At 36.9% G+C, this 26,082-nt stretch overlaps 2 protein-coding genes across 2 annotated transcripts; both read right to left on the bottom strand.

Annotated features, from left to right (window-relative positions):
- Window positions 1-4,329: 4,329 nt before the first annotated feature.
- LOC116174126 lies at window positions 4,330-5,606 on the bottom strand. The gene is made up of 2 exons (XM_031491941.1): window positions 5,421-5,606; window positions 4,330-5,045 (listed from the first exon to the last, which is right to left on the bottom strand). The coding sequence occupies exons 1-2, from the start codon at window positions 5,484-5,486 to the stop codon at window positions 4,701-4,703; spliced, it is 411 nt and encodes a 136-aa protein (XP_031347801.1). The 5' UTR covers window positions 5,487-5,606; the 3' UTR covers window positions 4,330-4,700.
- Window positions 5,607-8,953: 3,347 nt separating this feature from the next.
- Window positions 8,954-9,607, bottom strand: LOC116174793. Its single transcript, XM_031492783.1, has 2 exons — window positions 9,472-9,607; window positions 8,954-9,414 (listed from the first exon to the last, which is right to left on the bottom strand). Exons 1-2 carry the CDS (start codon window positions 9,538-9,540, stop codon window positions 9,073-9,075), a joined length of 411 nt encoding a protein of 136 aa, XP_031348643.1. The 5' UTR covers window positions 9,541-9,607; the 3' UTR covers window positions 8,954-9,072.
- Between the last annotated feature and the right edge of the window lie 16,475 nt (window positions 9,608-26,082).

Raw genomic sequence — 26,082 nt, 5'->3', positions numbered from 1 at the left:
ACTATAATATTAAGATCAGTGTAAATAAATATTTGCAACAATTGCAACAATGTTTAATGCTTAGTCCTACGACTGCACTTGAGAAGGATAATCAGAATCAATCTGCAGATAATCACGAAGAATCCGGAAGTTCTCATTCCTGGGCAGGTACAGGAATATTTTCAATCTCTGTCTCTCTGGCTGCATTCTTGGGAATAATGATGGATACTTTCTTCCGTTTGCGCTATCACTTCTTCCAGCGACCGGGGTTCGCCACTTGTGATAATTCCAAAAGTAGATGGTGGAGTAAGGTTCTGCGTAGATTACAAGTGTGGAGGAAATGAACGATTAGTATCATCAAACCACCCCATTCGGAAAATTGACGACATCTTACACAGCTTGAGGAATTCAAAGTTCTTTTGTAAGTTAGACTTATATAAGGCATATCTGCATTTAAAAGTCAGTCCGAAAAACAGCGAAATTCAAACACTGGTCACACAAAGGGGAACATTGGTATTAAAACTGTCCCTCCCGAGTTTAATAGAATATTTTCTGGAATATTACAAGGATTGAATGAGTCATAGAAGATGAATGTATCGCCAATCTAAGAGCATGTTTAAAACGATTAGACGAAAATGATCTCCATTTGAACAAAAATAAAATAATGTTCATTTTACAAAGAAAAAACGAATTATTTCGGCTATACAATTGAACATAATTGTATCAGCAAATCATCAGGAAAAGTTTCGGCAATATCAAAAATACCTAGACCATCAAACATTGAAGAATTGAAAGGGTTTTTCGGGATGGTTACCTGTATGCAAAATTTATTCCCGATTATTCGACCTTGACGTATCCACTCAGAATGCTACTGAAGAAAAACCAATGTGAATCCGCATTTTTAACATTAAAACGAGAACTTTGTTGTGATAACGTTCTACTATCATTTGATCCACAATTGCCTCTTATGTTAACAACAGATGCAAGCCCTGTAGGAATAGCTGCTATATCCTCAGTCATCAAATCAACGAGTGCGAGCGACCCATTGCATATGCATTACGTAGCCTTACATCATCAGAAATGAACTACAGCCAGTTACACCGGGAAGTTCTAGCAATAAATTGTGGAGTCAATTATTTTTTTGATTAGCTTATGGGAAACAGTTTACATTAGTAACAGGTAACCACCCAATCAGAGTTGGACTGGGTCAACTGGGTCACCTGGGTCACTGAATTAAACTGGGTCACTGGGTCGCTGGGTCACGTCATACTCCTTTCAGTTAGACTCAGTGACCCACTTTGACCCGGTGACCCAGTTTGACCCAGTGACCCAGTTTGACCCAGTGACCCAACTTGACCCAGTGACCCAACTTGACCCAGTGACCCAGTTTGACCCAGCGAACCAATTTCACCCGGCGACCCAATTCGACCCAGTAACCTAGTTTGATCGAATAACGCAGTTAGGTCAGTGCCCTCGGTTCAAGTGTACAGATTATGAAATAAATGATATGCTGGTTTGTTGAAAATAATACTCGATTGCTTGACAACTGCCATTTCTGTGATGTTTGCTTTAATACTGCCGTAAAACACTTTCCATGTCCCGAATTGTATTAAAATAATGTTATTTCTAAACAGTTCCCTCCTTCATTTCTTTCCTTCAGGGCTGACCAGTTTGCTTACAGGTGTTCATTCACATTTAATTTTTTTCTACTAGTTAGCTTAATCCAAATAAATCTTTTCTCTAAAAACTTTCATTGACTACTTGACTACAAACTATAAACAATGCATTTGATTTTTTCAGGTATTCGTTCTCTTGAATGAAATTGGGCTACGTGCTTGTTGGCGAATATTGAGGAAGTTTTTTTTAAAATTAAAAGTTACTTGAAATTGTTTTAGATGATACCTAACAATAATTTAATTACTGGGCCACCGAGTCAAGATGGGTCACTGAGTAAAGCTGGGTCACCGGGTCAAGCTGGGCCACAGGGTCAAACTGGGTCAACGGGTCAAGCTGGGTCACCGGGTCAAGCTGGGTTACCGGGTCAAACTGGGTCACCGGATCAAGCTGGGTCACCGGGTCAACCGGGTCACCGGGTCAAACTGGGTCAAGCTGGGTCACCGGGTCAACTGGGTCACCGGGTCACTGGGTAACCGAGTCACTGGGTCAGTAAACTAACTGGGTCACCGGGTCACTGGGTCACTCTATGCTTGACCCAGTCCAACTCTGCACCCAATGTCAAGAATCCTGCATCAAAACAAATCGCTGCCGAAAATGACATCTGCAAGACTACTCCGGTATGCATCATTTTTATCCGGATTTGATTACAAAATCAAATGTGAAACAAACAGAAATTGAAAACCCTGATTGTCTATCAAGGGCACCAATCCAAAAAAACAAGAATTACAACAGGAAAGTCAATCAACAAAGAAGTGTCTGAATTATTTGCTCAGAAAGTTTCTCTAATATCGAGTGAAGTAATTACTTACGATACAATTAAGCAAGAATCTGCGACAGATCTAGAAATTCAAAGAATCATACAGCATCTCCATTCTAAAGTTAGAGATGAACCTTACACTTTTGAAAATGGCGCTCTCTTTTATCAAGATAGAATACTAATTCCCAGCACACTCAGACAACAGATTCTGAAAGAAATTCATTCAACCCATATTGGAATAGTTAAGATGAAACAACTTGCCAGGAGATATGTTTATTGGCTAAAAATTGATTCAGAAATTGAAAAATTAGTAAAGTAGTGTGAAGAATGTGCTAAGACTCGGCACAATCCACCAAAAGCTCCAATACACCCATGGGAAGAACCAGAGGAGAACTGGGAATGCCTTCATGATTATGCAGGTCCATTAGATGGATATAATTTTCTTATAGCAGTGGATGCAAAATCAAAGTGGGCAGAAGTACGCACATCAAAAGAAGCACCACCAACTGCTGTAACTATAAAACTATTAGAAGATATTTTCTCGACACCTGGCTATCCTCCAATCCTTGTGTCTGGTAACGCTAAGGCATTTACTAACAAAACATTCATTGAATACTGTAAACGTCAAGGTATTTTCCAAAAGTTTATTTCACCTGGCCATCCGGCAACGAACGGACTAGCGGAGAGAAATGTTCATACATTAAAGTTGCGATTGAAGGCAGCAACCAATGATCCATCTCCAATAAACGCAAAAGTTCAGCAAATCATACTTAAACACAGAGTCACGCCTCTTTCAAATGGAAAATCACCTGGGGAATTTTATTTAAATCGAAAGCTGCGTATTCGTTTAGACGCCATCAAACCAAATGTAATAGGGAGGAAAACGACAGCCTCATCCTTCGGAGGTACTCGCCAATTTCAAGAAGGGGAAAGAGTCCAAATACGTCTCCATGTAAATAATAAAGATATATGGAAATTTGGAACCGTAGAGAGGAAACTGGGAAAACGGCACTATATTGTCGCAATCGATAGTGAGCGGTCAATAAAGGTCACATTGATCAACTTCGGTCAACACTAGTCCCGGAAGAAGACGGTTACCTTCGCTCCGATTTTAAATAGTTATAGTCCAGCTAAGCCACCAACAGGATTCATAATTGTGGTTCCAAAAGAACAGTTATCTGAGACACAACAAGATGAACAAATACAGCCTGTGCCAGTTGATGAAATACTGAATCGACCACCTCCTGAACCACAAACCACCAATGTTTCAGGCAGACCAATCCGGGTCATATTGATTTTAATCAAGTGGGGGAGAATGTAGTATACCTATTTTAAATCTTCCAATATCGAAAGTTGGCAAACCGGGATTTGCTGCTTAGTTACTTGTAAATAACACCCTAAACCACAGGGCTTGGTGGAACTTGATGTTATATTGTCGCCACGCGACGGAGGCCTTCAGAGGACCGCCTGGCGCGTTTCTGCACAGAGCTATCGGGAAAGAACTTAAGGTTGCTTATTACTGTATTTTCTAGGTACTGTAAACCAAACGAGCACTTGTATCGTTTGGGTTTGGTATAGTACCATATATAAATGACGAGACGACATACCACATATTTTGCCTCTTAGACGAACCAATGTTGGGGGTATCCTGGCCAGAGTTGGCTACGATTAGAGCCGCTTCCCCTTCCAGCATCCTTACTTTCATCTCACGTGTGGGATGGCTAGAGTGACGTTGAGGGATCGTACGACTTTAATCAGGGAGGTAGTACAAAGTGCCCGAATGGGAGGCCTAAGTCCCCTATCGTAATCCAGAATAATCGCAACCAGAATTATATCGTAATAACTAAATCAGCAAGGCTCCACAGAATATTAAAGATCTACTTTTACGGTAAAGGTGGGTGAAAGAATACTTGATGTAACTACACGTCTGCAGTGGTTTTAATTAATAATTTAAAATTTAAATAAGTATAACTATGATCAGTTAACAAGTACAATATAAAATTATGACTAATTATTATTAAATTATGGTATCGTTTCTAAAACATACACTTTAATGCAATAATAATTTACTCAGGACTTATTGCCCTGTAGACATTACTCGATATCTATCTCAAACATGTTCCTTTAAAGGTCTGACAAATTTTCATTTCATGTTTACGGTAGATAAATTAATCTTAGAGTTTGTATATAAAATATAACACATTGCTTTTTGTGAAAGCTAAACGAGCACAAATATTAAAAAGGTTTACGCTGATTGTTCATGGAATGGACAACGCATGAATTACAATTATGGTTCTCTTACATGGCTGGCAAAGCACTTGGACAGATCAAAGGTCTTTTGACACAAATTTGTAATGGCTTTCGTTTCGTCGTTACAGACTGCGTATATTTCGGGCGTCATGCCTGCAACACGCAGAAACGCATCCACGATCCATTCGCCAGTGGAGACGTTAAAAATCCCCAATTCTTTGCAAACGCACAACATATAGCATTTTAAAGCGTCGTCGTCTGGATATTCGCTGTACAAAAATATTCTGTCGGCGTAAACTTGGTTAACACCTGTTTCTGCAACGCATTTTGCTTCGTACGGCTTCGTGATGAGGTTCCATGATTCTTGAAGGAGCTTGGGCACCTTTAACAAAATAAACGGATGAAGCAGGTAGCAAAGAACGAAGACGGTACAGGATGTCCCAATTTTGATGTGATTTAGGATATTGGGGAATGGTTTTCACATTCTCGGTCACTTTTCTAAAAGGTGCTTAGCGGTTTTGACATTTCTCGAATTATTTTGAAAAGTATCTAAAAGAAAACACGGAGAAGAGGTTAAGTAATTGTACTTTCATCTTGCATTAAACTGTTTTTATCTTTTTTCATTTTTTGGGAGGTTTTCAAGCTTGTGTTGTTGAAGTGGAACACCCTGTAGTGAATAATGATAAACCACCGAATTAAACATTTATAGCGATACATAATCAAGCAGTTAGTTATAACAAACAGTGTTTTGACATACCTTTTCTATGTTGATTGACGAAACCAGGGGCACGAAAACACACACTAACGTTATAATTAACTTCATTTTGCGTAGTGTAAAAATATAATTCTCAAATAGACAGCTTTGCTATTAAGTACAACTAAGATTGGAATTTATTCCCTTGACCTCATATTTTTGTTGTTTCAATAAACGCCTACGATTTGTTGTGATAGTGTGGGTATGTAGGGAGGGGATCTATTAATTTTACTACGTGTGGAAGATCAAAGTGAAAGCACAGCGTATATCTGTGGTGAAAGTGACTGAGGTTATCAAAGAACAATAGTCATTTATTTTTTTGGAGGCGCTCTTTGAAGGAATATTTACCATTTGTGGACACTATTTCTTGTTAAAAGTAAGGAGGAATTTAGTGACCGTATTTAGATATTAGGTTTATCGTTTATGTCATAATTTTTGTTGCTACCCTAATCTCAAAACCCAATAGGTGACATAGGAAGTCAGTTCCAAATAAGTTCATGATTCTAGAAAGATTCACTCCGAAAAATTCGCCCCTGAAAATTCGCGTTCGCGGAGAATTCGCCCTCAAGTAATTCACATTAGAAGATTCTCCCTCGAAAATTTCGCCCGTGTACCTAAAATTCGCTTCTGGTGGAATACTCCTTGCCTCTTCCTCTCGTTATGCGCTCACATGTACCTATATGTAACCCCCATCCCCCACTAGGTATTTTGTCGCTGATATCTATGCCACTTGGTACATATGGTACCAGGTAAAAAATGACCCCCCATTTTTTTGACGGAAATACAGTTTTGAAACACCAGGAATCCGAATCAAACAAAATCTCGATCGGTCCGTTAACCTGTCGGTTCGTCTGTACTCTCACATCCGGTTAAACCACTGAACTGATTGGAACCAGATTTGGTATACATATTCTTAGAGATAAAAGAAAGGGCTGAGAGGCTTCTTCGCAGAACGCGCATGAGCAGGTGTGGGGGCGGTATCTGTGCTAGTCACAGCAAATTTTTTAATCTGACAACGTTATTTTGCTCATACTGAATAACGTAAAATAACGTTTATTTTATAGCAGATGTAAAATTGACATTCTGATATGTTTGAATGAGTAGGCCAAGTCGATTTTAACCATATAGTAGATACAATCACTTTAACGGCAAGGGCAGATAAAGTGAAATATATGGTTATGCAGTCTAATGACATCTGTCATTCTTATTTAAAATGGCACGCGGAGCACGATATAAAATGACGTTCACAAGGATAAAACCAGTTTCACCCCAAACCCCCTCTTTTGATGAAGGCGTTAGTTGGTAGAAAATAGTTCCTTTTATTGAGATCTTTAAGTGCAATAAGTACCATGAAAGATAAAATTAATTTCTACCCCCGCCCCACCATCCGGTCATTCACTGATCTTGAAAAGGAATCACGTAGGATAAGTTATTATATTTTATTTATTATTTTATTTCAATTCGCAATGGTCGATTACGGCTGTGGACTAAATTTCAAGTTTCTATTATTATATTAAATTGATCATCTGAAATAAAAATTTCTCTGTTAACTTGACCAAAAAGAGAGAAGACTACAAAATATGGTTCTTGTACATCAAACCAATGTGTTTTGCCGTTTTCCCAACCAAATTAGACGGATTTTTTGAAAAATGCGCCAAAAACTGAACTGAATATATTGAAAAGGGTATGAAGAGGACAGACGGACGGGCAGAAAAAGTCCTTGCAATAACGCATCCAACTCCATTGCAAAATAGCGAAAAAAATTATCTTTTGCGCTTTTGTTTTAAAAAATAAATGAAACAAAAAATGATATGCGATGAGAAATTATATACCAAATAAATTTTATTAGAAACAATTTTCCGTAAAATAGAGATTTACAAAGATATATACGATTTTCCATACGTTTGGGCACCCTGTATACAACAAAGGGTTCTTAAAAAAACTGCAATGGCGCAAAGATTTCTGTTTACGGCGCATTTGAGCGTATAATAAAAAGTACGATGTAGTGCAAAAAAACGTAATTTTTGAAAAAGTTAAGACTTAACCGTGATGGCGCTAGCTTTAATTCAATTAATAATCTTACTCCTAGCACAAATTTGCCCTTAAATGGGATTAGGGCATTAAACCAAATTGTAATATGAGGACAATAAATAATGCAACTAATTTAAAGCTAAGTCACTTTCCCCAGTTACGAAAAATGCGAATAAGTCAGTATATCTTTTCGTGCGTATTATTTGGAAATGACATTGAGATCCAGAGATTACGTCGTAGTGGAAAACTCCCCTAGGATACGACTAGCGTTCGTTGGTATGTGTAGCTTCTTTCGTCGTTATTCACACTGCGTTTATACGATAACTCCTTACTTTCTGGTCCACTTAGCTTTGTCCGCGATTAAAAATTCTCGTAGATGACTATACGCTAGGGCGATTGAAACGCGTCTCTCCTCTTTCCTTTGACTATATTGTGGTGCGAGCTTGAAAAGGGAACCGCCGCAAAACCCACGATTGGCGTCTATTTCCCACCAGTTCCATTTTTCGTCACTGTACTCGATGCAGACGCGATTAAATGGTACAGATAGAATTGTTATCATTTGTACTCTTACCCAACTAAAAAATGGAAACCCGTAGCGGGTCAACGATAGTCAGAAGTGATATAATGTAATTAATTAAACGCCCAAAATCTTCAAAACGTCAATGTCAACGTTTTGCGAATTTATTGTGATGTAACACCTGTTTCTACAGGCTTCCAGGAATCGGAGATTTAGGGAAAATTGCATTCGTCTTCTACGTGTTCAATGGTTTAACTGTTTTGTGAGAGACTTCAATACAAGAGTTTAGGTATTTTTTATTGTAGGGTTGTTGCCTGAATTATTGCTATTTGGCTTTTACATGTAAAATGCCCCTTGGAAGGTTTAAGGCGTTTTAAAACGTGTTTCTGGTTGAAATTAAATGGTACAGTACTTAATCCTATTTTTCGGTATTTCACACTGGATTTACTACAACTTTGTTCTTTCGAAGTTTGCACCCTACCGACATGGAGACCCGATTTGATCTACATTACCTACGTCACTTTCGTCGTTTCGAAGGTTCTTTTGTGTTAGTTTGATTACGTTGTATCCTTCAGTTTAGCTTTGTTTGTACATGAATATATTTAGTTACCTGCGCTTTGTAAGATAGTTTTTGAAATAGAATAGAAATTTAGTTACATGTGCATCTTAAGGTAGTTTTCTTGAAGTTAACGTTTATCCTTTTATATATTTCACCGATTTGTACGACCGAATAGTTGCAATCAAAATTTTCCTTTTGTTTAGTTAACGTAAATTGAATTATTGATTTTTATTTAGTGTTAATTACGGTTTTAGTGTACAGGTACCGGACTGTCAAACGTTAGAAATTGCTATCGCAATATTTATGTGCCGCGTTATTCACTATCAATCTTGTTTTTGTTGTTAGTGTTTTTTATCTTTTTTTAGGTTGTTGGAAAGAACAAGATATTTTGAATTATTTCAATAAAAGGGCGCCGTTTGTTTTGCGAATTTAGAATCGACTACGAAAGCTTTATTGACAAACGAAATCATTAACAACGTAAGCTGAAAAAAAGGGGTTGATATATGACTAAGTAAAACTAAACGTAATAATTATGTGCTGCAACTCGCTTAAATGCTTAAATGTCGAACTATACATTTTGCCATGGTCATGCTCTTTTCACACACATCATTTTCAAATTTGGTTTCATCCATACATGATTCAAACATTGCAGGTGTAATACCAGCCACTTGTCGTATAAATTCGTCCTTAACCCATTCGTCCGAGGCGTTTAAGATTCCCATATTCTTACCAAGGCATGCCAAGTAACACTTCAATGCACGATCATCGAGATATTCACTATATAAGAACAGTCGGTCCGCATATACAGAATTAACTCCAGTTTTTGCGATGCACTCCTCCTTAAATGGTTTTGTAACGGCATCCCATGCCTCTTCAAGGTGCTTGGGTACCTTTTCGAAAATAATGGGATAAACGTTACAGCATAACAATTACAGGTAGGTACATACCCGTTGGGCCGTTGCGAAACTGACCAAAAGGGTCAACATGAACACTGACGTAGATACTGCCTTCATCATAGTACTTATAGAAGCATTGAATAACACAACCTTTTCTTTGATGGATTAAGTACATAATTATTTCTTATGTCAAACTCAGATAAGTGCCCTTTAACCTTTTACAGGCACAAATCAAATTTGATGTTTCGCAAACTTTATGATTATACGCGACATTGAAAATAATAACGCTGTTGAATACATTATTTTAAGTTTACAATAGTGTTATTTCATTTTGGATAGATGGAGCATGCATGCATTTATTTTAATTTAGTTTGGGAAATTTTGGATGATAAGATTTCAATTTCCATAGCGTTGTTGTGGTAAAGTTTTGTTGCGTGTGAGGTGTATCTACAGCGTCGTAATTAATATTAATCGTTCACCTATCTGTTAATCAATTTAGAAGATGAACCATCCTGTTCTTTTCTTTTACCTTGCCCTATATGTCTCCTTGCAACCGAAGCTAAACAAAAATAGTGAATTGCTTCAATTCCAACGATTTAGCCAATGATTGCTGAAGGCCTAACTGCGAATTCTGCCAGAGGAAGCATAGCTTCCCACTTGACAAGCAATGTTAAAAAAACGTTTGGTACGTTAAACGAATGTTGCATTTTGAAACAACTCGATTAAACAAAACATCAACGTTATATCAACGATACTGGAATGGCTTTTCTTTCTAAACCTTGGTTACGACGTTTTTGTAATGTTAAAAATTGTAACCTTTTGGACTTGCGTCGCTGGAACGGGACATTAATACGTTAAAATAACATTCAGAAGGCTAACGTTATACCAATATTACTTTGACAACGTTTTTATGCAAAACCTTGTTGCGATGTCATTATAATGTTAAGTAATGTGATGTTATTAGCGTATGTTGACGGAACCATACATAACTACGTTAGTTCAACTTTTAAAAGCTTAACATTACAACAACGACATTTTGGTACTGTTAAGTTGCACAGTTACAGTAACGTTCTTGTAATATTAAAAATGTGCCTTTGGGTATTGCACAACGAAAAAATAGCTGGTCGGTTACTCATCACTCGGTTTATCTTCATTTGCAGTTTAACATGTTCGTTGAATGTTGGTTTTCTGTGAATTGATTGATGTGATTCAAAATAAGTGGAGGATAGTTTAAATTAAGTGCTTAATAATTGTGGAGTTTTTTGGGTTAGACATTGGCGATTGTGTTTTTTTCATCAAGGATGAACGACAATGACTTCAACAAATAAGCTGAATAAGCTATCCATTTACGGCGATTTTTACGTGTTGAATTTCTCTGTATTTTCCACCTTGTACGCATATTTTTATTTTAAATCAAACAGTTCTACCAGGGTTCCTCCTAGGCGTTAGCAGTATGTAAAAGTACGTAAACGAAGTAAATTATTTTATGGATGTATAACCTAACTTTTTTAGAATCTTCCACAATGTCTTTTTCACCAAAACATGACGCGTTCGTCTTAAAGGAACATTATCGAAGTGCAAGTGTACAGAATGGAATATGGACGTATTCCATTCAGTCCTGTCGCCAGCAATTCTATCAAGAATTTCCTGATATCCAACGTTTTCCTACAAGGTATTTTCCATTTACAAATACTCCATGATGCCGAACAACAGTTTTACGATGATCGATTAATTAGCAGAGAATTGTGGTCACCACGTTCTCCAGATCTAAGCCCGTTAGATTTTTTTTCTGATTTTGAAATACAATATTTTTCGAAATCGTCTGCACATCACTGAGGAACTTCAAAATGCAATCGAAGAGGAACTAATGAACATTACACCAGTAATGTTAGAATGAGTTTTCGATTATATGAAAATATGTGTGTAACTGTGCAATCTTTATAATAGTGGGACATTTTTAACAATTTTGTGAAGTGATTGATGTGAATGAAATAATTTTTTATACATTAAATTTCTGGTACAAAATTATTTGAATTATTTTGAATTTGAATTTTTTTACATTGTGCACTTTAGTATCAAAGTGCAAAAATGTTTATTAAAGTACACAATCTGTGACAATACTAAATTACGTTTCTGTCATCCTTGTACATTGACGGCCGGTATTATAAAGCCAGACTTAACTTTGTTGTCAGCTAACGGTGTTGTTAAGACATTCCTTAACAACACTGTTAGCTTACAACATAGTAAATATGACTTTAATAATACCAACCGTCAATGTATAAGGATGATATATAGGTACGTAATTTAGTATTGTTTAATAAACATTTTTGTACCACGTTTATACAACATAAGAGAGTTACATCGCATTGGCGTTTGTTTCAAACGTTCAATTAACGTTAAATGCTGATGTTATAAAGTGTAATATGATGTAACGTTTGCTAAACGTAGGTATTTAGACGTTACAGAGAAACGTTCTTGAAGGCGGACATTAGCAGTCGCGGTGACGTTAATAGTAAGTTAATGGTACTTATACGCTAACGTTACAAGTCACCATTAAACGTTTATTAAACGCTAATGTTGCACAATTTTGTCATGTGGGTTTTTACTCCATAAGTCGACTTTCTGTTGCAACAATCAGCGCACATTGTTGAAGGAGAAGCAGTTCTGAATAGTCAGTGGCATTTCATTCCGCCATACATGGGAGGACTTTGGGAAGCTGGGGTAAAAAAGGCAAAGTTTCACTTCAAACGAGTCTTTACTGATACTTCACCTATGAAGAATTCACTACACTTACGCCTTCCCATCTTATGATTGGACGAACCTTCTCCGCAGTTCCATATCCTACCGCAGAAGATATTAAGATGAACCATCTGTCAGGATATCAATATCTTGAGCGCTTACAATAAGAGTTCTGGCGACGATGGCGCCGAGAGTATCTTCATAAACCTCAAGTTCGGCAACAAAAGGGCATTGGATAGCACTAGGACAGGGGTCGGCAACCTATTGAAAAATTATTTACATGTAAGATAAAAGCCAGGAAAATGACAAAATACTGGCGAGGCAATATTGAAGTACGAGGCCGGAAAGGGGCCGAGTACTTTAATTTCCGAGTTGGGTAATGTCATTTTACTGACGAGTTTTGTATTAAATTTTACCTGAAATCGTATTTTAGTATACAATTTCATTTTTATGTAGAACTTTTGATTAATGTCAATCTGTTATTGATGACAGGAATCATAGACATGGCCATGGTACAATAAGACAAGGTATGCCTATAACTAAACGCAGATGACGTTTTTATCCCAATGACGTCACAAGAATCACCGCCCAGTTTGAAAATGACATACACTTCATACTTGAAATAGCGAAGTGCCATTGCAATTACTCAATTAATTTGGTTGAGTAATCATACTGAATGCCTCTCGGAATGCATTTAGATATAAATATAAGGCAACAGAGAAGCTAAACGTACCACTTAATATACTTATTTCAGAAATTTAATTAGCCTTTTAAGTTTTTTTAATTGCCGCTAGAGGTCTCGTCCTTATTTGAAAACGCTAATATAATTTTTACTTTTTTTACTTACATATTTTATTGTAACTTTAAATATTTGTATTGATAACATGCAATAATTGATACTTCGTAAGTTTAATGTGAGAAACTTGACGCAGTTGACATGGATTGAACAAATCTTATCACATTCGTAAAGGGGATACATTTTTATTAACTGGTAGGACTACACAAACCCCATTACTTTATTGAACGGTAGAGCCAAGTTATCCCAATGACGTCACGTATAGGCATACCTTGTCTTATTGTACCATGGACATGGCAATGTCACAAATACGGCCGGCAGTAAAGGGACAAGCGACAGGAAACGTAGTCTGATCTGCCTCTGTCATGGAATCTAAAATTTCTTGACAGAAAGTAGGAATGAAAATTTTGAAAGGTTTCAGGACGATTTTGGGTGCTTTTCCCAAGAGCTTTCAGTGAAATACTGCGAGTTCCTTACATTGGTGGTTTTGGTCACGTAGACCTAATTAAGTTGCTTTATCTGCAGTTATCGCCGACAGATGGTTGTCAAGACCTCGAAGGATTTCCTTCACATAATATGCATATTCTGTTCTTTATTGTTTAATAATCATCAACTGTGACAAATGGCTTATACCTGATTAAACAAAAAAAGTAAAACTAAACGTCTGCGTCACAGTGTGCTCACATGGCGAACTATGCACATTGCCATGGCCATGCTCCTTTCGCACACATGACTTACAGCTTTTGTTTCTTCGTTACATGAATTAAACATTGCAGGCGTCGTACCTGCAGCTCGTTGCACAAATATGTCTTTATCCCATTCCCCGGAGGCGTTTAGGATCCCCACATTCTGAGCAATGCAGGCCAAATAGCACATTAATGCGCGGTCATTAATAAATTCGCTATATAAGAATATTCGATCCGCATATTGAGGATTAACTCCTGTTTCTGCGATGCACCCCTCCTTAAACGGTTTTGCAGTGTCATCCCATAATTCTTTAAGAAGCTTGGGCGCCTTTTCAAAAATGATAGGATAAGCACTATAGCATAACAATTGATCTACATACCCTTTGTGCCGTTGTAAAAAGGCCCAAAATTGTCAACACGAGAATTGACGTACAAATTACCTTCATCATGGAAAGATAGAGGGCTGAATAAATATAAGTATTTATATCTGGGATAAATGCACTTTAACCTTTTTAATACCAAAATCAGTAATAATTGAGATCATAGGGGGCATTGGAAAATAATGATAACACGAAACAAACAACCAATTTATTATAAATCAGAAGCTTAAGGCTTTGCTCAGTTTTTACTTCTTATTTTGGTCACCATAGTCACCCATGTTTTCCTTCTAATTATTAACCATTCTCACCGCCTTCGACAGTACCGTATCTACCCTACCTCCTATTTTGGTTGAGACTGCAGTGTATCTCAGTTGTTTTTAAAGATAGAGAATTGTGGTCTTCGCGACCCTGTGCAACTTTTTTTTGTAGAAACGTTTAATACCACAAACAGAATCAATCTAGCTACGTTTGTTTCTGAGATACAGGGCGAAAACGAAAATTTGACTTTTTTAGATGTTATCCTATCTTACTACCCGTATAGGTAAAAACTGCCTATTTTTTACATACATTTACGTAAAATCCGGTAGTGTAGTAAAAAAATGTTTGGGAAACTTTTCTGTGGTGAATGAGGATAATTGAAAAAACGATAGATGATTGCTATCCTCTACCAGCTACCTAACATAACAGACATACTCGATAAACTAGGACGATGTCCACATTTCAGTACGTTTTATTTAGCTTCTGAGTTACATAAAAATCTGTTATATTACGCGTAGGTCGGTTTTTTATGTAATTTATGTCTTTGATGAAATACATAACATAAATGTAATACCTATTTGATACATTTTGATCGGTACTACCACCGACCATCAGCGGTACTACCAACTATATGAAAGGTATATTTTGAAAGCATTCCAAAAATGTATCTCAAGTGGGGTGTTGTCACTAAAAGGGGGATGGTTGAGGACGGAAGTTTTCTCAAGACGTCCTAAACAATGGATTTACGTGCCTAGGTGATTGTAGTAAGGGGCAGTTATTGACAAAAGAGTGACTTTTAGGGAACTACATAAATTGTATAATTGTGTCAAGGTGAATTCAAAATTCATTAATAGTGAATGGTTGTAGTAAATGAAATATCCTTCGACAGTTCGATTTTACTAACCACCAAAATGAAGTGAAATTCCGTGAGCGAAGATAATGTCCAATTCTGATCTACTTTAAATTCCTCTAATCTACGTCCTCTTCATCTTCTGCTAGGATTTGTACAGAGTTAAAACAGCTCCCTTGACTCTTGGGACAGGGAATGGTATAAAATATTCAAGTCTTCTTGCATCCATCGCTCGCCCTGCAGTTGGTAGTAGAACAACGGCAAAAATGGCGCGTAGAATTTCGAAGCTCAGCAGTGACTAGAGCATATTTTGGCATATTTTGCACGATTGCCTGTGCCAACTGCCAAGGGAACTCTTCACCTATCCTAGCAGAAGATGAAGAAGACGTAGGCGATCCTCATGGAGATGAATATTGTTCATATATCTGAATTGGACATTATCTTCGCTCACGAAATTTCACTTCATTTTTGTTGTAGGTAAAGTCGAACTGTCGAAGCACACACCACACATGTCAATGAATCTGGACGCAAATTTAATTCCCTATTGCGTCATCCAGACGTACCAGAAGTTCTGGACCAAAAAGGTTGTCGATTATTCGTTTTCCAAGCCGCTGGAGCGTTGGCAAGTCCAAAGTGCATTCGACAAAATTCATATAGACCTCGCCCAGGCACGGAAAATGCACGAGAGGATCCTGACGTTCCCACTAGCCAATAAGCAGACTTGATATCAAGCAAACTCAACAAACGGGTATCTCTGAGTTGTTGTAAATGGTGGACACGTATGGCAACGGGTACGCATCTTTGAGTGTAACAGAATTTAATTTTCGATAATCGACACAAAATCGGTAAGTGCAATCTCGTTTCGGTATTAAGCAAACGGGCGAAGACTATCTACTCTTGGACAGTTCGATAATACCCTGGTCCAACATTTTGTCGACATCTTCATTTAAAATTTTTTGTTTGGCAGAATTAACGGGATAGTGCCGCTATTTAAGAGGCGTAGCCTCAGGTGTAAAAGTGATGTCATCGGTTTCTATTGTAGTTAATCCCAAGGTGGTTCCCATAGTGGAATTTTTTTTCCAATATGCAAAATCTTTGCATTGTCGAGTTGTTAAGTTCAGATTCTCTTAATCTATTAACATAAAGAGCAACCATTTTAAATAAATACGCCTTAATAAAATAAACTACCAATTCCTATTCCCTAAATCAAGCAATAAGAAGACAAAGTCCCCTATAATATTTATCCCAACCACTGAATAAAGGCACTACCTACTCAAATCTGAACAACCTACTCTTCCAGTGGAAATTAGCAATAAATAAAAAAAGAGGAAAGACAAGTAAGTTAAACCTCGGCTTGCCATGTATTGCAAAAATTATACCACCCCAATACGGAACCCCTGACAAGAGAAAAATGACGCCGGTCGGAAAGTTGGTACTCCGAGGGCGGGAACACTTGCAACCTTTGATACTATTCATATTTGTAAACGTACGTGTCGATAATTTTGACCTGGGGAAAAGCTAAGACCACTTTAAAAGCGACACAGTTGCTAACTGGTGAACTCGGAAGCTAAAACGTAAAGCATTTCAACTTTTTTTAGAAAATTTTCATTTACCAACCAATGCGATCTATGCTCCAAGCCTAGTAAAATATGTGGAGGTCAATGCAACACTGAATTAGGACTAAGAAATTAGAAAGTACTGTAATATTTGTCTTGTATTCAGAGAAAGTAAAATTGGTGTTTTAGGGGTACTGTAGTACTTTCTTTAGACTACATATTATTATTTATGGACATAGGGGATTGCTAGATGTCCCTCTCCACAATACTCACTTTTTCGAACGGTCATTTATTTATCAGTTTACTACCTGCTACAATAGATATTTTAATATATTCAAAAATTCTCCTTCGTTATCGTCTTTTAAAAAAAACATGAAGTGTAGGTTATTAAGTGAGCAATCATATTAGATTTGTAAAAAAAAAAAAATTATTTTATATGTATGTGTATAACGTGTGAATGATACACTAGGTTGAGTGGTAGAGCAACAGTTGTACGTCCAGGTCAACGTGTTGAACTCCGCCTAGATTATTTTCGTTTTAATTTTATTTACATTATATAATTTCGTAATAAAGGCATTATTATTATTATTTATACCAAATCAATTTTAAGAAAGAGGGATTTTAGTCATGTAAATTAAAACGCCAAGAAGTTTAATTAGATGGTAAGCATTTATTTTAAGTGTTTGTTTGATAGCCCTTAACTGGGGAAACTTATTTTTCCATAAAAGAGCAACTCAAACGGTTAGTCACAGGTTAGCGGGTTAATTATTAAGTAAAGACGTTTCGACGTTAGTTTTTAATCAATCCTTTGAATAGAAACTGTTTCACTTCTATTGCAGAAATTTCAGCTGTAACAAACGCCATAAAATTCACTTAACAAAATCATATCCTGGAGACAACAATTTCAGTACACTCGTATGCGCGGCTTTACAATCGTCTCTGTTCTTTTATGTTTTCTAGCAAGTGATACTATTCAACTACAAAAAGTCGCTAGCGATGCATAAACCCTTTCAAAAGTTAAATAAGGAAAACGTTATACGATCTTTTTATTTTAGACATCAAAAAGCAGTATATATGTTAAATGAAAACAGCTTTTTCTAACTTTGACAAATAAAAAATCTGACGTTACGCAATTCTGGAACATCGTACCTTTCACACCGCATAATCTGTGCCAGCAACGTCATATGGGTGTGGGAACTGGGAACCGCTACAGCTCCCAGTTCCATACAACAATACCGAGCCCTCTTCTTCTTGTGTTACGCCACTGGAGAATAATTTTCTTTTTTCTAGAGCTTGGTACCCTTGCAGGATGTTAATACGATCTTCGTATACCCGAATTAAATTGGGGGTGGTTCTTGTTATGTAATTATTAATGTGCGTCGGCTGCTCGTCGGGTAATAATCCTCTTCTGTCCTTTAGCCCCAATATTGCGAACGGAACAACCACCAATCAAAAACCCGGTTGTCACAACTGTTCTAAATTGAGTCACTGTGTGTGAAACGATCTAGTTCTGCCCCCTGGCCTTGAGTCGATATAATTTTTAGTGTGGAAGAAGCCAGGGACAGGATTGTGATTGTAGGGGGAGGAAAAGAAACGAGATGTGAGGTTTCCGTAGGAGCTTATGAAAGAAATTGGAAATTTAGTCTACGTATAAGGTACGAAGAAGACACAAATTTGTTTAGGTTAGTAATCAATATTATCGGCTCGGGAAACTTATAGGATACTGTGTAAGTCAATGGAATAATTGGTTGGGTTAAGGGGGAGGTTTGTGGGAAAAAATTCTGAAGGAAGATTACTTGTGCGTTCAGGGAACGGAAGGAATCCAAGGCGACAACGTAGGTTTTTTGACACTGATTTCCAGGAGTGATCGGTGTTACGTAACCATCATTAAGGTGTATTTTCATTATAATTAAATAAGGGGACACGAAAGTCCTGTGGGCCATTAGCAGTGATTTTGTTATGAGTTAGTGTTAAAATAAATGCAGAATCCGATTAGATAAGTATTAAAATATAAATAATCTAATTAGTCAAGTGCATGCTATATAAATAATATAAATGACTTTAAAAGATAAATTTTTTCATCTTCAAAAGCATTGAATAAAGAGAGACGGATAGAGATCTTAATTTTTTATCCATAGGGTTGGGGCCATGGATGATAGGATTTAAAGAAAGGAATAGGCAACCCAAATAGCAGCAAAGTACGTACTGTTACAGGAAACTACTATGTGCTCGGTGTTGCCAAATGTTATCTGTGACCTAGGTAATGTCTGTAGAATAAGGTGCAATTTTCCTAGCCGGTAATGTAGGAATTCATCTATAGCGTGACGTTTGCCAATATCAATCTTTCTAAAATTGCCGGTCCAGGTAACAATACGATGTCATTCACGTACTGCGTCAGGTAGATCATAAGGTAAAAGGCAATCCAAAAGAAAGAACGATGAGAATTTAATAGAAAAGGTTGAGGACGTATAAAGGAATTGTGGGGGAAGATAAAATTCTCGTAATGATTATGTGCAAATACAAATCCGTAAAATAAAGAACTATTTTAATCTGCAACACTTGGATGGCCTCTGATGGCAAACATAAAGAACTAGGTAACAGAACTCTACTACAAGAATAATTTACATTTAATCTAGTGGATTACAAAGAAAATTCCTAGATGGCGTAACAATTTAAGCTATTTTCCGGTGTGTTATGCGTATCGCGTGTAGCGAAATTACACTGATCACAAATCAAATTTTTGAGAAGATTGTGTAAATAGGTGACGCTTTAAGCGAACGCTATTAATTGCAGCGTAATTACACTGATAGCAGCTGAAGTTTTTCAAAGAATTACGTATATATGTGTTTCCTATTTTTTGTTGTGTAATTGTACTGTTCACAATTAGATCCTTTGAAAATATTGTGCGTTAGACGATCATTTCTTAAATTATCCTTATTGCTGGTTGCATAATTGCACTAGTCACATTTAAAATTTTTCTAAATACTGTGATAAAATGTGACGATTTACACTATTCTCGCTCTTTAAGGTGTAATTACATTGATTGTAAATGACATTTTTGCAAGTGTATTGACTTCTACAACCGTAAACACTACAATATTGATTACAAATAGAAAAACGCTATTTAAAAGGCGGCTTCACCTCACTGTGTGTGTACAATGTGTTGCCACTAGAGGTCTCAGGTCAATCTGCGGCGATAAAGATTTGACTTGAATGCGACGAGCATACTTTAGAGCAAGTATTAATTTTTTCTTTTTATCGTTTGGCCCTATAAGCGCTTCATTTTTATACTCCGCCCCTATTCCAATAGGAAAACGTATTCATCTCCGGTACGGCACCATTACACGATCTAAATGCTTTTAAAATGAAATACATCGAAAATTTATCACCTCTTTGTGCTACGAAGCAAATTGCCTTAAGAATAAAGACATTTCCTGTCAAATTATGTACGGGTAAGCGGCGATACACCATAAAAGTAAAAGAACTTTGACAGCTTAGTAAAGGGTGCTAATTTGTCATCATCTATTGATGGGCAGTCGAGCATGAGGTATCAATCACGAAATTTCCATATTATACCCTGGATTTTTCTTACATTTTCCGTTTTATGTTACGTTCCACTTTCCTTTCTGATCGTTTAATTTTTTTTTTGCAATTCGTGTAATCCGTGTACTTACACATTTAAATATACAACAAGCAACATGTGTGTCGAATTTATGCGACATAAGCGCGAGTACCTTTTTTTAACGTCGTCGTCATCAAAAAGTTGTTTTACGCAAAACCATCTGACACCGGTGAAACTTTTCGATTTTATCCCTCAAATTCGAGCAATAGAATGCATGTTTTAACATTATTATGCATACAACATATACAAGAGGGGCAACAGAACATCGCACAGCGTGCGGTAAAATACGATCCACAAGTCCTATACAGAATGCAAATTTTGAAAACCGGTCAAAGCGCCACTAACCGAGTGACAGCGGGAGATAGGCGAAAGTCGTCATATTTTACGGAATTTTTTTCCTCCGAGTTCGGTTTTAACCCGTTTGGCATTGCGTTTAACCTACGCGTGCACGCGTAACGATTTGATTGCCTGTTAACTTGTATGAAGGGATGCAAATGAAATTAGCCCCCGTACACTCGAATGTCTGCTTGTTATCGAGCATTATTCAAAATTTAGTTAGGTTCAGTAATCGTTTTTTTTCGATAAATGTATCGTTTTATCTCCCTTTTTAAAGACCAGCAAGCTTTTATCATGGCAGTTGGGAGTAACAAGTTACATGATAACTGTTATGTAACACACATATTACTGCAACATTCCCAAATAATGCTACGTTTTCCCTACACAAGAGTTATTTCAACGTGAATGTTACTATCCCCAACAAAGTGATATGTAACATGTGCATACAACATATTGTGGTGATATATCTTAGAAATAGCAGTGCTATATTGCAGATGTTGTAAACCAAAAATATGGCTTCAGTAACAGTGTATAACTTCGGCATGTGCCGAAGCTGAACTTTTATCTCGGAAGTTATTAATCCATTATCAACAAAAACGTACCTTGACATATGGAAGACTGGAGCCGTATAAATCCAGTAGGGAGATATCTTCAATCTTGACCGAACGTAAGGGTATTTACATATTTCGGGCCATTTTCTATTCCTATAACTTCATATACCATGAATACGAACTTCGACCTAGGGGAATCGAGTGCAATCAAGAACATTTATATGGAATCGATGCAACTTTAGGATACCTCGAATTAGAAATTATTGTATAAAATTGGTTACTGTGTTGTTTTTCAGTCACCGTGAATTAGGGCATAATAAGCTGTTAGATCAATTTGTTTCTTTTAATTGAAGTAGTTTAAATGCAAGCACAACCGGAATTGGTGACTTTGATAGGCAGAAAATGTAGAAAAAAATTGATACGAATATCTGACCCTTGCTTTGCATTTTTGTAGGCAACTATAGGCAGTCAATTTTGGCTATTTTTTCTTACGAAACATGCGGTTTTAGATGCAATAATAATCGCATAATGAAACGGATTTAGTCACATTATTTAACCACACTGTTTTATAGTATGCTAAAAGACGATCTTTTCAAGTTATGTGTTGTGGGAGATTAATTAATACCACAACCGAATGGTGTTGACTTTTGAGCAACAATCTCGAATAACTACTCGCAACGATTAATAAACACACATTACTTGTACATTAAGCAAATGAAAAACTAGTGCACGGAAAAACAAAATCACAGTTAAATTTTACAGTACTTGAAGTAAAAGCAAATGGAAATTAATTACAGATGGAAAATGTTAATCATGAAATTTGTTAAAGGTGCAATTATAAAAAGGAAGATGGCGCACTCTTGACACAGTCCTAGAGGCTAGAATAACAAACGGATATGATGCAGGTACAGAAAATACTCTTGTCGCCATTTAGAGTGATCCACAAGTTCTTATCTTCATGGGCTGTAATTCCTGTTTGATTACGGGAAATGTAGATGCATATTATCTCACTTCGTGTGGCAATTTATACGTTCAAAGTTAAAATTGAGTTACACAGTAGCGATTGACGACGTTAAACCAAAAGTTAACGCTTTAGCTATATCGCCTATATCATAAATAAACGCTCTGAAAAAATAATTACCCAATAACGTTATGAAAACTATTTTTAAGACAAAACTTACCTTCGGTGAAGGCGTAGCTAACGGAATAATGAGCTCAATAACATTTGTAAATTGCACTAATTGCGGCGAATGTAACTTATACATTATTAGAAAAACAAAAGTGCCCACGCTTACAGAACATACAGATGAGCAGAGCTGGGTAAAGCCCCCTTGAAAAGGGCTTGAAGCACTAAGCACCGAGCACTTTGTTTTGATAAAAGTGCTTGCAAGCCCTAAGCACTTTTATGTGATGAAAGAGCTTGGAATTACCAAGCACTTTCTAAAGTAATTGAAAATACAAAGCACCAAGCTCTTGGAAAGTGCTTGTAGCCATTTAAAGTGCTTGAAGCCCTTTAAAAGTGCTGGAAGCTCTTTGAAAGTGCTTGAAGCCCTTTGAAAGTGCTTGAAGCTCTTCGAAAGTGCTTGAAGCCCTTCGAAAGTGCTTGGAGCTCTTTATAAGTGCTTGAAGCTCTTTGAAAATGCTTGAAGCTCTTTATAAGTCCTTGAAGCTCTTTATAAGTGCTTGAAGCTCTTTATAAGTGCTTGAAGCTCTTTATAAGTGCTTGAAGCTCTTTATAAGTGTTTGAAGCTTTTTAGAAGTGCTCGAAATTGTATGAAAGTGTTTCAAGCACGTCAATAGGGCCTGAAGCCCCAAGCACTTTTAAAAAGTGCTTGGTAATTGAAGCACTTCTTCCTGAAATAGAAAAGTAATTGAAGCACAGAGCTCTAAGCACTAAAAGTAATTGAAGTCCTTTAGCAAGCACTTTTTTTCAAAGCACTACCCAGCTCTGCAGGTGAGTAAGCAGAAGCACAAGTGAAACCGACGCCACTCTAGCGGACAGTTCCAAAACTCAACGGATAGCTATGTATGGATGATAAGTTGCCTATACGGCAGGTATAACGTCACAATATAAATGAAAGGTCCCTTAAGACACTATGTTCAAGTGTAAAATTCTCGATTAATTAATTAACTCTTAATTAATTTTCCTTTTCGTCGGGTCTCCGCAGTCCTTCGCTATATTAGGTTGCGTTCTTTAATAGAACTTTCTGTCAGTGATGTCATTATAGACAGTCACAGGTGCGGGCGTTAAAGTGACAGGTGCGGCCAGTAAAGTGACAACCGGCAGGAAACGTAGTCTTCTCTGCCTCTGTCATGGAAACTCCTGACAGAAAGTGGGAATGAAAAGTCAGGAAAATGATGCATTACTGGCGAGGAAATATTGAAGTACAAGGCCCCTTTGGGGCCGAGTACTTTAATATCCGAGCCAAGTAATGTCAATTTATGACGAGTTTTGTATTCAATTTTACCCGAAATCCTATTTTAATATAAAATGTCAATTTTCATGTAGAACTTTTGATTAATGCCAATCTGTCAATGATGACAGAAGTCATTATAGACATTTAGCAATGTGACAGGTGCGGGAGGAAAAGTGGCAAGTGCGGCCGGTAAAGTAACAGGCGGCAGGAAAAGTACACTGGTCTGCCTCCGTCATGGAAACTAACATTTTCCGGACATAAAGTAGGCATGAAAATGAAGGTTTCATGACGATTTTGGGTAAAATATATTACGCACACTATATGACTATACGGCAGCAAAAATGCGAAATAAACATCTCAAATCGCACCATAAAAACCAGGTATCGATTCAAATTAATAAAAACAAACCCAAGAGCACCCAATTTAACACAAAAGACATCTGAAACTGTAGTGCTACGTCTGGGTGCCATTTATAATGGTTCCCCACTGTAAAGCTCTACTTCTGGGAGGCATATTGGTAATGGAACTGACAAAGGGTTGGCGATTTTCTAAGATTCGTGGTGTGGTTCGATCCATAAAATTCTTCTTGTAATTTTCTTTCTTAATGTTGTAGTAATACGTTTGTGAACTTACCTTTTGGTACTTTTAGTTTAGTTTAGTATCTCATATAAAATAATCTACACTGTTTTATAATACACTCATTAACATTACACTGTAGCACTGTAAAATCAACCCTTTACCATATACTCTATAGGAAACAAATAATTTATAATTCAATTTTAAATGGAAAACTGGTAGCCCGTTAAAGGATCAATTTAAACACAGCACCTCGTAAAATGATTAATTGCACAGAGAAAACATCAACAAGGAATGGTTCTACTTAGACTCCCATTAATTTAACATGAAAAGTACATGTGAAAATTCCAGCAGTATTCTGTACTGTGTGAGATATTTCCTCCACGAAATGAACGGTTAGTGGACCCATACAGGGCATCGTCACACTGATAATATAGTTCCAATAACAAACAAACATGATTCTATAACAGTATCCATAAAACAAAGCTTGGGGCACGCCATGCTTTAATAAACAAACATCAGGATTCTGTGTAAAATGTAACTAATAACAAATTGTCAAAATTCCTTCGGATACAAATTCCCGTTTAAAATTTTTGGCATGCTCATTCCTCATTATACAATAGTGATGGAACAGACAACTGCGTCCGTTTCCGCAAGGGCGGAAGTTCGATATATTTTTCACTTCCGCTTTCGATTCCGCTATTTGATAACGGAAGTGTACCGAAATTTTTCAGATATGGCGAGGTGCGCTGAACACTCTGATTTGCCGAACAGAGTAGCACGTGGCGTGAGCCGGGAGCGGGGTTTGTCAGTCGAGCAGGCCTACACGCGTGTCTCGACTTCTTTGTGTCTTGGTCATTCATCCATTTCTATTCTTTTGAATCAATTATTAGTTTGTTGTATCGTCTTTCAACGGTTTTTCAGTTTTTTTGTTATTCTTTAGGCCTACTCTTTATGTCTTTTGTTTGCTAATGCTCCTGTTTTGTTTTGTCATTGCTGAGATAGATTTTGTTTTTCGTTCTTCACAAGTTCTTTTTGTTTATTCAGTTCTACCAAGCATACCTTTCCACAAATTCTATGTGCGGATTTAACATGCACTTCCACTTTTAGTTCTTCTTTTCTCTGTCGATCCATTCGATATTATCATTTATATCTCCTATTTCTTGCTACGGTATCATATTTTCGTTCTACATTTGCCGTTTCCTTACTTTTTAAATTTTCTCTCTGTATTGTTTTCGTTTTGGTTTAATATTAATTTTATATTAATTTTTTTTACCGATTTAGCTATCGTTGCTTTGTAAATTAGTTTTTGAACGTCGTTGGAAAGCTCTGAAAAAATGCTTTCCAACCATACCAAATAGCATTACATTTAGGTTAGTAATTATCGTGCAAATCAAAAAATAAACTAATATGATACATTTGAAATCTGTCGTATTTAAAACGCAACCGGCGAACATAGACGAACTAAGACAGAGAATAATTCAAGAATGTCGAAATATTGCAAAACCAACATTAAAAAAGGTTCGACAAGAGTTTGAGAATAGATTATAACTGGCGGTCAAAAATGAGTTGCTGTCGAGTCGGCTTTGGAAGTTCAAGTTAAATACGATTTTCCATGTTTATTTTTTGATTTGCACGATAATTACTAACCTAAATGTAATACTATTTGGTATGGTTGGAAAGCATTTTTTCAGAGCTTTCCAACGACGTATCACACATGGGGGGTCACTATTTAAGATTTAAAAGTTGGGGTGGCTGGGGCGGAGGGGGTTGGAGAGGGTGCGTCGCCAACTATGTCATTGTGATTCCCCCTCCGAATTACCGAAACGGATTTTGATTTTTTTAAATATCTCGTTTATTTACTAAGATATGGGGGGTGGTAAGTTTTCAAATTG

Source organism: Photinus pyralis, unplaced genomic scaffold (genome assembly GCF_008802855.1).
Source record: "Photinus pyralis isolate 1611_PpyrPB1 unplaced genomic scaffold, Ppyr1.3 Ppyr1.4_LG6, whole genome shotgun sequence".
Taxonomy (NCBI): Eukaryota; Metazoa; Arthropoda; class Insecta; order Coleoptera; family Lampyridae; genus Photinus; species Photinus pyralis.
This window is presented reverse-complemented; position numbering and strand designations above follow the sequence as displayed.

Bases quoted from the DNA above. Each gene is read 5' to 3' on its own strand.
- LOC116174126 (XM_031491941.1), bottom strand. From the start codon at position 5,486: ATGAAGTTAATTATAACGTTAGTGTGTGTTTTCGTGCCCCTGGTTTCG. The intron at 5,046-5,420 runs GTATGTCAAAAC...ATTTTGTTAAAG, and splicing joins CGTCAATCAACATAGAAAAG to GTGCCCAAGCTCCTTCAAGA.
- LOC116174793 (XM_031492783.1), bottom strand. From the start codon at position 9,540: ATGATGAAGGCAGTATCTACGTCAGTGTTCATGTTGACCCTTTTGGTC. The intron at 9,415-9,471 runs GTATGTACCTAC...ATTTTCGAAAAG, and splicing joins GTTTCGCAACGGCCCAACGG to GTACCCAAGCACCTTGAAGA.